This window comes from Phlebotomus papatasi, chromosome 3, assembly GCF_024763615.1.
Source record: "Phlebotomus papatasi isolate M1 chromosome 3, Ppap_2.1, whole genome shotgun sequence".
NCBI lineage: Eukaryota > Metazoa > Arthropoda > Insecta > Diptera > Psychodidae > Phlebotomus > Phlebotomus papatasi.
Window position 1 is genome coordinate 78,876,335 of NC_077224.1, and position 11,224 is coordinate 78,887,558.

The following is an 11,224-nucleotide window of genomic DNA, read 5'->3' on the forward strand; positions in this document are numbered from 1 at the left end:
TCCATTAAGTCGTCTCTCGGCTTAACCCTCTAACGGTGTTTTCTTATGTGAAAAAAAGTTCTAAAACAATGTTTTCTAGGATAATTATGATCCAATAAAGTCGAAAAAACCATCCATTCTTCATTACCTTTTTTGTTTAGGCGCTAAGTGAGAAAATATAAAAATTTTTTCAAACTCTTTTTGCTTCTAAAATTCACATTTATAGTTTTTTAAATTTTTTTAAGTAAAATATACAAAGTAAAATGACATATCTTTCAGTAAAAAATAAATTTATTTTAGTAAGATGACTTTAAATCGGTATTTTTATGGAAATTGGAAATGATTTTTTTTTGCACAAATATTTTTGTTGCTTTTTCTCTGACCTGTCACACAAAACTGGGAATAGCAACGAAATGAAGTCAAAATGAGTTCAAACTTTCAAGAGATGTTTATAAGACTATTACCGAGGACACTATAGTACTTTTAAATACAGTAGACCAGAGGTGTGCAAGAAATCGTTGAAACCGAATAAACGTCAAATGAAACATGTACGTCAATGGGCAAAACGCTACTATAACAAACTTATTTTGACGTTAATTCGGTTTCAACGGTTTCTTGCACACCTCTGCAGTAGACTCTCGCTTATCCGTGAGAGCGAGACCAAAATGTCATACGGATTTTGAGAGTGATACCCATTAAATTGTTTGAAATCCAACGATTTTTTTGTTTACATTGAAAATTTATGGAGTGAATCCTGACCTGACTGAAAACGACAATCTCTCTAAACATGCGTACTGTCCAAAAACGTTACAGTGAGTAAGAATTACAGTAGATAGAGCACATTTGCTTAACAAAAAAAACCCAAAACGGGAACAATGTGTCATCAAAATTTTGAAATTTCAACTGTCTCACGGATTTTTTTTTATATCACCCGGAAAAAGAGTCCACGGATAAGCGAGAGTCTACTATAAATAAAACCTTTATTGTTGCTGTAAATGTGATTTTTGTGAAGACCGCCTGGAGGCGGTCTTATCCGTTAGAGGGTTAAGTCGTAAGTGTGTCTAGGGCATAACTCAATTGAAGTAATTATCATTAAAGAATTTCTTAGTTTACTGAAAAAAATTAAATCTATACCAAATAAGTCACCAACTTTTAATTTTCATTGAACTAAGATATGTAAAGCTAGTATAATAATGTTGCTTCACTTCTGCAGTCTTACGTTTTATTTATTTCCAACAGTTCATAAAGAGAATATAAATTTCATTTATCAATTTCAACATTTTTTTTTAAACAATGTATTTTTCGAGTAGTCGATTTGAATTGGGTAACACATTGTTTTCAAGTAATAACACTCGCTGAGTTACACTTCAACTTCAACTTTAAATTATCATTTTTAAATTTTCATCCTCTACAGTTGCCCTTATACAATCCGACTTCACTGGAAGGTCACTAATCGTGAAGTATTTGACGTATCGAGAAGAGTGAAAGGCAGAGTTTGGGAGGTGACTGACTATAAATTTATTTGAGCCGAGGCTTATATTACAAATGTCCTCAACGGGACCCTACCGTTACATGACATTCATCGAATATACTTCACTTCCCCCCTCTAAGATCTTCAAAACTTTTTACAAAATAATTCTAAATTCTTCACAAATAATTCTCTACTAAAATCCCCATATTATTTTCATTTTAATAAACAAACTATCATCAAACTAATTCACGCAAAATTTAATTTTTTCTTAATCCTCTCACTGCGTCTTGGTATTGGTGTATCCTCCCTTAACTTTGCTCGTTTCCTCTTCTTACATTCTGGTTCGGTAGGCTGCGGTGGCGTGCAGAACTCTTCTTCCTCTGGTGAAGGCTGTTGTGGAGATCCTGCTGGCGATGACAGTTGAGAAGCATTCCCTATCGACGATTACCTCCCGCCGCACAAATTTTTTTAATTGGTCGCGATGAGCCTTTTTTTTGGAAATCCCCAACAAATTTTTAAAAGCAATGAAAGTGCATCCCATAATTTATCAAATAATCAATTTACTAGTAGAAAAATAAAAAAAACCTGTATGTTCTTACAATCAGCTATCTGAGGATCGTTGTAAATATTATTTAAAGTTTTTAATGAAATTTTATAAAAGATTAGAAAGGTCGAAGACCCAAACCATTTTTTTTGGAAAAACTCATGTGGAGGCTCTTTTTCTTGTTTTCTTTTTTTCACTTTATTTTTCCTTTTTTTCAATTTCAATTCTTTCTATACATTTTTATTTTCAATATTGTCTTTTTTTTTCTTCTTTCACAATTGTAAAAGGGTTGATCCTATTTTTGTGAATAAAGTGTATTATTATTATTATTAAAAAAAATCCATATAGAAAAAAAATAAGTGGCTACCCCCTGATTTAAACAATAAAAAATATATAGGCCACTTTTTACCTTTTAATTGACACTCCCCCTTTAATAAATTATTGTAATAAATAGTGCGTATTTTACACAATTCCTGTAATTTAATTTCTTAGGTATTTTAATGGAAGAAAGTGACAAATTAATAAAGTACGCGTAGAAATTGCCAACAATTGTCTGTCAATATTTTGTGCAAATGTCATTGTGTTGTCTGGGAATTCTGTGAAAAACAGTGTTTGATTTTCTTCAATTTCCCACTCTATTTCATGCAATATCCACGCAAATATCCTACAATTGTGTTCTTGGGAAAGCAAATAAGCCATTGATAGTGAAAATTTGTGTAGAATAGGTGGGTGAATAGGTGAAAAATGGGTTTATTTGGAGCTTCGTCACCCTTCGATGCTGACATTGGTGAGTATTGTGGCCCCAACATTTATGACTAATTTTCACTTTATCTCCCATTTTCCACTGTTCAAATCAATTAAATCACTTGTCTGTGACCTCTGAGACACCTCCTTGACCATTTGAAAATACTCCCGGGCCTTCCTATCGCGGGTATTTTGGGGAGAGAAAGTCTGGCTAGTTTTTTTTTGTCCGGGAGAGCTTTCCGGAGATTTCGTTTCTTGTATTAGTCATTCACTATCAATTTTTTTCTTGTGTTGCCTCGCACGGGGAATTGGCCTTATCGTGACGACAGAGAAAGCTACTAGTGAGAAAAATACGACGGAACAATGGGGAGTGATAATGGATATATGTGATAGAGTTGGATCGAGTTCCACAAATGCCAAAGATTGTCTCAAGTCCATCATGAAGAGATTAGCTCACAATGATCCGCATGTTGTCATTCAGGCCATCACACTCCTGGATGCCTGTGTTAACAATTGCGGTAGGAATTTCCACCTAGAAGTGGCCTCTAGGGACTTTGAGAATGAATATCGGCGGATTGTTAGTAAGAATCAGGCTCCAGTTACGGGAAAACTCGTGGGTCTGCTGAAGAGATGGTCCGAGGAAGAATTCAAGAGTGATCCTCAGCTCAATCTCATTCCCTCATTTTACCAGAAACTCAAGTCCGAGGGTCTTGAGAGTAGCGAACCTGTGGTTCAGCCCAAGGCACAGGCCACTTTTAGCAAGGATCCAAACGTTGTGCAGAGTCAGCAGGAAGCTGATGACATAGCAAAGGCCATTGAATTGAGCTTGAAGGAGAGCAAGAATTCCTCTCCGAAGGCTTCAGCCGGAGCCACATCCTCTTCAACTGTCCTCTATCCTCTGATCGGTATGTCCGGAGGTTCTTTTTCCACTCCCTCATCCAATGCCCAAGCCCCGGAACCCCGGAAAGTACGAGCCCTCTATGACTTTGAAGCGGCCGAGGACAATGAACTGACGTTCAGTGTTGGAGAGATAATCCATGTCCTGGATGACAGTGATCCCAATTGGTGGAAAGGGTATAATCAGCGCGGAGAAGGACTCTTCCCCTCAAACTTTGTCACAGCTGACCTGAGTGTGGAGCCTGAATCTCTGCGCCTGGACAAAGTCAAGAAGTCTGTCCAGTTTGCCGAGGACGATGCGCAGCCCAACGAGGATGAGGACAAGATGGAACCAGTTGAGATCAATGAAGAGAAAATTGACAGGCTTCTGCATTTGCTGCACGAAGCCAATCCCGAGGATCCCACCCAGGATACTCCCGAAATGCTGGCTCTGGAGCAGCAGGTCAATCAAATGGGACCTCTTATTGATGCCGAACTCGAACGAGTGGACAGGAAACATGCTCAGTTGACACAGTTGAGCAGCGATCTCGTCGAAGCAATCAATCTCTATCATACTCTGATGCGCGAACCAGAAAAACCCAGCTACATGGGAGCCTTCAGCCAGCAACCTCCGGTAAGTGTTTGGGTTTTTCTTATCACCATCTGTCGCTTTGCCTTCGGAGATGAAGTCCATTCCAGAGATTCGAATTGGATCAGGGAGAATGCTTTTATTGTTTGCTGATTTGCGAAAAAATGTTGCGGCTGTTGTAAACATTCTAAGTACAGTACAGGGTGAAAATGTTAGGCGCAATTTGAATATTTCAAAAATTTCTTTGAAAATTTTTCGGATTCAAAATTTTCAATTCAATTCCGAATTCGAAATATCCGGAACATTTCATTTTTCAATATTTTAGTGAAAAGTAAGTTTTCGTAAAGTGAGGAAAAATATTGGCGTACAGTAGATTTGACACTTGAGTCGCACTGTCCATGTCATTTTTTGAAATTATCAACGACTTTTAGTATTAAAATTGCTCGACGGCTTCCACTTTCTTTGCAATTGTGGTACTTGTCCTCGCTCTCTTCATTATGGATCACAATTATCACAACTATTCAATAAAGTTTGCCAAAAATATTAAAATTATTATGACAACATGGCATGTCGCGTACTTAAAAAACATAACCTAACTTAAAATCAATGTTTTGAAATCAACGCTCGATAAGTTGTGGACTATAGAGCGATGGGCTATAGCGGGGTTCTACTGTAATTAGAAATGTTTTAGTTGACAATTTCTGGAACTACAAAAAAAAAAGAGAATTTTCGGAAAACGGTGGTTTCGCACGGTTTGCACGACAATGCTTCTAATTCTTTGACTTCTGTTATAAAATTAAATATTTTAAGGTTAGAATCTGATTTTTTTTTAACAAAACAGAAGGCTACGTTTGATAACTACCAAATTTTTACCAGTTTATTATAGAATTCGAAGTCAGGATGTATTGAAAATACAGTGCCCGCTTTCTAATCCGGATCGCTGTAATCCCGACGAGTTCTCGACGGTTACATTTAAAATACAGTAGAGTCTCTCAAATCTGAATCTCTCAAATTCGAACGACATTTGGATTCAAAATGTCAATTGTGGGGTTATGTTAAAAAAAATCATATTCTGGATGAGTGAAAATTATACTTGTGCTTCTTCCTGAATGTTTACATACATTATGATCGTATAAAATGAAAAGGAAGTATGTTACCACTAAGACTTGTGAGAAAGTACGGAAATTTAATTCAAAGTACAGTAGACTCTCAATCGGCTCTTTTTCAATCGGGCACAAAATTTTGTTGGCAATTTTCACGTTTAATTATGAAGCTAATTTGCTCAAATTCGCTGTAGTTCTTCCTATTTTATCGTGATTCTTTATAATTGAGCTCTTTTTGTGGAATTTACAATGATTTTGACGCCCAAATCTCTCAATAAACCGGATGACATTTTGCCCCATATTCCCGATTGAGAGAGAGTCTACTGTACAATTTAATCTCACATAAATTTCGTTAGTTTTGAAAAAAATCGTTCGAATTTGGGAGAAATGTCAAAAAAATACCCCCCGAGCGTTCGAATTTAGGAGACTTTACTGTACCTTTGAGGTTATGTATACATGCATTCAGCAATGAAAATGAATTATCCTAAAATGTTTTTGTTTAATAAATGAAGTATAATAGAATAAACTTCTCTAATTATGTCTTTTAGTCTTCTTTAAAAGTTTTATTCTAATTCTACAAAAAAGTCTTGTATTATATTATCAAGCCGTTGAAGAAATTCGAAAAATCCATCCGGATTACGAAGCGGATATTTGTCATATTGTCTCCCAATCATCCGAATTACAAACCGGGCACTTTTGTTTTTTTTTCTTTTTGTCATCTAGAAAACTGTTAGGAAAACTCAAGGTTGCAAATTAGACATTATTCCGAATTACCTCATCTTACCCCACTGAACGAATTTGAGGGAATACTACAACCGAAAAATTTACAAAATCTGAAAAACCAAGCTTTATAAAATCGTAAACTCTTTAACCTTTAGCTCTTTCCGGACCACAACATATCCAGCGAACGAATTTCAGTAAAACTCACTTTATTGTAACTCTTAGTGGTCAAATATGATACTTTTACAGAGAAAGAATTTTTTCCTCTGGGAAATTGGAAAACTCAAGGGTACTCTCGTCCCCAAAAGAACGCAAAGGGTACAAACTTCAATTTTCCCAAAGCCAATATTATCGATTTTGTAAACTATTTGTGCGTGTCAAAGGACTCCTGTACGATGTTGATAACTAAAACAAGGTGAATTATTGACCAGTATCTTGTGAGATGTCCAGGAAGTGCTAAAAAAGACACCAAATTCCTGCTTGCCAACAGATTTTTTCAAAATATTTCACACAAAAACACTTTAAAACACATTTCTCTCAACACGATGTTACTGTAGACACATTAAGCTTTCTCAAAAGCATAAAAGATACTTCCTGGACAATCAGAATTCACCAAAATCAGAAAGAATAAGAAAACCTTCCGTAAAAGCAATCTCCCGCGTTGCCAAATGTCAAAATGATCGGCCATCTTGTTTCTTAGTTAGTCTTCTTGAAGAATCGTTTTTTTATCGATTCTAGATAGTCTTAAAAAATTATTGTTTCCAAGGGCACCCAAAGTTCCAAAGTAGACGAAAGAGTTAACGATTGTTTCTTCTAAAAAAAAACTAAAAAGTAGAATTTTCGGTAGGAATTCAATTTTAAAAGACTTGATAGGGGATTTTCTAATTTTTATGAGACATTTTGCGTATGCATTTAAAATAAAATCTTTTACGATTTTGACGAAAGTCTTGACACGATCAGTGATTTTATTCCTGAGAAGTAGTTTGGTAAGATTTTAAGAAAGTTATATTACCAGTTTTAATTTTTTTTTTTCAGAGTGAAAATATTTTTTGGAAGATTCAAAAAATGCATGAAAATCTCCTTGGCTGACGCTTTTGAACACTCATTGAAGCCAGTTTTCATATTTAAAAAAAAAATTTTTACTTTTTTTTTATTGTGAGAGTTTGCGAACTTTCTGTTTAATATTAATTTTGTTTATGTGTGGAGAATTATCAATTAAAGCAAGTTACACTCAAATCATGCAGTTTTCTCCAGAATGAGACAGAAAAAATTCCTGCGTTCATCCAGGATCGAACTGAAGACCTCTCGTTAACGTTTTTTTTAGTTCCATTTTGATTAATTTTCGTTTTGAAAGTATTTTTCTTCTAAAACTGCTAGGATTAATTTTGGAGATCATGTATACGATGTAGGGTAAATGCCCAAATTCAAAACCATTTCCAGACGCTTTAACTTTGACAGAAGATTCAACACATTAAGTTCATATTTTTTCTTAAGAGAAATTACATAAATTTGCTCCTTGACTCTTCTAGAATGTTACTGTTTAGTGAAAATTCTTTAGATATAATTTGAAAACTTCTTAAATACAAGAAAAATACGCGAGCGTAAAATGCTTCTATTGGAAACATATTAATCCAAATGGAGACGGGGAAATTTTCTAATTGGAGACAAACAGTGTAAGTGAAACCGCTACGAAAGGCTTCCAAAACCTTGTTGAGTTGCTCCTGAGTGCAGCATTTGTTCTTATTTCTGGTATTTTCACCTTTCCCATCTAAAACAATAAAAAAAAAATCTCAAAAAAAAATCATATTTCCGGGGTTTAATATTGAAGCATTTGCAGACACTTCAGGACAACCCTTTTTGTTCACGAAATAGGTAATCATTTCATTTGAAAACTTCACGTACCGTTAACAATAAAGATTAGCACTTAATTTAATTAAAATTAGCCAGAAATATGACATAAATGTTAAACAAAACGAATAAACAACAGTCACCTCATTGTGTTTTTCATTGGAAAACATGGTCGATCGATAAAAAATTCAATAGTGAAAAGGTACACTTTTAATTTTTCTGGGAAATTAACAAATTATAATTTGTGAATATGAATTAATTTTCGCTTTATTTGGAGCAAAATTAACTAAATAATGAAACTGTGGTATAGAAAATATATAAATATAGTAATTTAGTACTGTATTTATCATGAAAACAATGACATCTCCATTTGGAGTAGCGAAAAATTTCCATTTGGAGCAGGTTTTGAATTAGGTTAATTTACCCTATACGATTTAATTTTTCCAAATTCATATTAAAAAAAAATATAAGTTCACAAACCTTGCGTGAAAAAATTAAACTTTTCGAGGAACGTTTTATTTTTTCTAAAAGAAATATGAACAATTAAAAATGAAATTTGAAATGAGGTTATAAGAATAACCCTTCAAGGACGAGAAAGGTCAAAAATCGAGGGTCAGGAAAAATAATTTTTTCTAACTTTTTTGAGCAAAATACAGTTTTAGAAGGCCGTAGGAAAAATTTCATATTTGGGTCACGGGTGACCCAATCGTCCTTAAAGGGTTAAAAAGCATCACATTGTTATAAATTTTAGGTTAAATTTTTTTGTTCACTTTGTAGCATCTAGATTAATTTAATAACCTCAACCTTTAAATTTGAATTAATCTTCCATAGGTCTTTGTTCCTAAATCTAATTAATCAGATAAGTTCACTGCGTAAATTCTATGGTACTGTACTGTATTGTCTTCGCAATTGCTTTACGACAGTCGTCCCAAAGCACAAAGGACAGATTTTAAAAATAAAAATTATATTCTCTCGTAGTCTATGTACCATCTGCCCCCATCTGGCATGCCGGGAATGTACGGAATGCCCCCTGGAAGTCTCTACCAGATGCCCCCAGTGTCCGGTGGTCCCGGAATGCCGCCGGGGATGCATATGATGCCGAGTGGCCCTATGTCGCACCCGCAGCATGTGCCACCGCCGCAGCATATGCTGCATCAGGCAATGGCGGGAATGAGCCTGGCCTCCACCAATGTCACTCCGTCTCTGCCGCCGCAGAATCCACAGCAGCCGCCGGCGCCAGTGCCGCCTCAGATGCAAAATGGACATTCCACGGCGATGCCGCCGAGTTCGGGTCAAGTGCCGCCGCCTGGGCACAATTTCCCACCGCAGAGCTTGCCGCCGGCATTTAGCAATGCTCAGCCGCCGCCACAGACGGGCTATGTATCCGTGGCTCAGACTCAGGGGCAGATGACACAGCCACAGATGCCTCTTGTGCAATCCCAGATGCCGCCGCAGAATGTGCAGCCGCAGTTTTCGCAGGGGCCGCCGCTTAGTCATCACATGATGATGCGGCCGCTGCCACAGACGGCGCCGATGCCTGGAGGAGTACCCATGCCGGACAAAACCAACATTCCCGTCTATCAGCAGCAACGGTAAAGTCCCTGATTCTTTATTATCCCCATCCATCATCCTCAAGCTCCATTTTCTTTTCGAAATATCATCTTCCTTTTCCTGAAGAGACCTGCACGAGATTAAAAACATCCTTTTCCTTCTTCTTCTTCTTCATCTTCTTCTGATTAAATTGTGTTGTAAAAAAATTTTGGCGAGTCCTGCAAATCTATCATTTCCTTGAAGCCTCCCCTTAGGGTATTCTTATTAAATGTAGGAGATTCATTGAGAGCTAAGGCAAAAGATTATTATGATGGAGAAGTCAGTGGCTAGAGTTTATTTGAAATGACGAAGAATATTGCAGGATGTTGCATTCGTCTCTATGTAAAATAGATTACTTGATATTTAACTATATACTGTAAAAGCTATTATTGATATAATCAGATTATTGACTAAATAAATAGCATTTTAAACATTACAATGAAGTTGTTGCACAATACAGTGAATATTTACACAAGTTCAGGAAGGGGTCAGTCATAAGGAGAAACCCATGTCAATTGCCCGAAGATTCTTGGAATCCAGAAAATTGCCTAAAAATTCATGAAATTGAAGAAATTGCGTACACTGAGAAAAAAGAGAGTATGATAAACTTTTTTTCCTCAGAAATTTAACACTTTTTAGGTGTAAAAATATATCAACATTTTTTAATGTTAATTTTACACCTTTCTAAGGGTAAAATTAACATGAAGAAGGGTACTTTTAACCCCAAATACACTTAAAAAAGGTAATATTTACACCGATTTTGGATCAATAATGCAGAGTAAAATTAACATTACTAGAATGTTATTTTAACTTTTTCGGATTTCTCTCAGTGTAAAATCTGCGAAAGGGAAAATTCTTTAAAAAAAAACTGGCGACTTTCAAAATGTCCGTAGAGGTTTTGCGAAACTCCAGAAACCTTCAAAAAATGTAGGATGTCAGAAACCCAAGAAACCCAAAAAAACATAGATTCGTAAAACCTTAGTGATCCAAGAAAAATATCAAGAAACCTAAGAAAACCGGGCAATCCAAAACAAATTTCACAAAACCTTAGAAAATAGAAAAAAATTGCTGAAAACTCTTCGAAAGATCCAGGAAAATTTTCTACAAATTTAAGCATTATCCACATGTGCAAAATATTTCAATCCTGTCAAAATATTTGAAAAAATTGGAGCTTTTTTATAGCAAATTGAGCTTTATTTTATAGTATATCTGTCACAATAAAACTTGGTCTTTAAACTTAACGAAGATGTCCTAAAAGGTGGGAAACAATAAATATTCCCTAAGTAACTCGTATGACTGTTTACGAAACCCTAGAAACTTTGAACGAATTTCATTAGACCCAAAAAAAAACCTACATAAAAGTTTCATTTAAATCCGGAATTAACAATAAATTCCTTAAATTCTTCAGGAAACCTTAGAATCTCAAAAGGGATGGCTAAGATTTTATACCTCAAAGTAATTTTTCGTCATTTACCATTTACCTCTCGGACCTCTTTCTACTGCTTTAAGGATTGTTCACTTGAGGATCAACTCACATGCCATTAAAAATCGCCAAAAAATGATCTTATTATACAACACTGTATAGATTGCTTAAAATAGACATGTTACAAAAAAAAAGATTTACCGTTTACCGGTTTTGAAACGTTTTAAACCGATTCATAAATTGCACAAAAGATCCATGAAATCCCCCAATTGATTTGCGGACAAAAATTACTTATCGCTTCATTACCGGTTCACAAACCGATTTGGACCGATTTATA

At 35.5% G+C, this 11,224-nt stretch overlaps 1 protein-coding gene across 1 annotated transcript; it reads left to right on the forward strand.

The window, feature by feature from the left end:
• Positions 1 to 2,536: 2,536 nt before the first annotated feature.
• On the forward strand, positions 2,537 to 9,900 carry LOC129805902 (signal transducing adapter molecule 1). The gene is made up of 3 exons (XM_055854143.1): positions 2,537 to 2,781; positions 3,068 to 4,248; positions 8,853 to 9,900. Exons 1-3 carry the CDS (start codon positions 2,739 to 2,741, stop codon positions 9,468 to 9,470), a joined length of 1,842 nt encoding a protein of 613 aa, XP_055710118.1. The 5' UTR covers positions 2,537 to 2,738; the 3' UTR covers positions 9,471 to 9,900.
• The last annotated feature ends 1,324 nt before the right edge of the window (positions 9,901 to 11,224 follow it).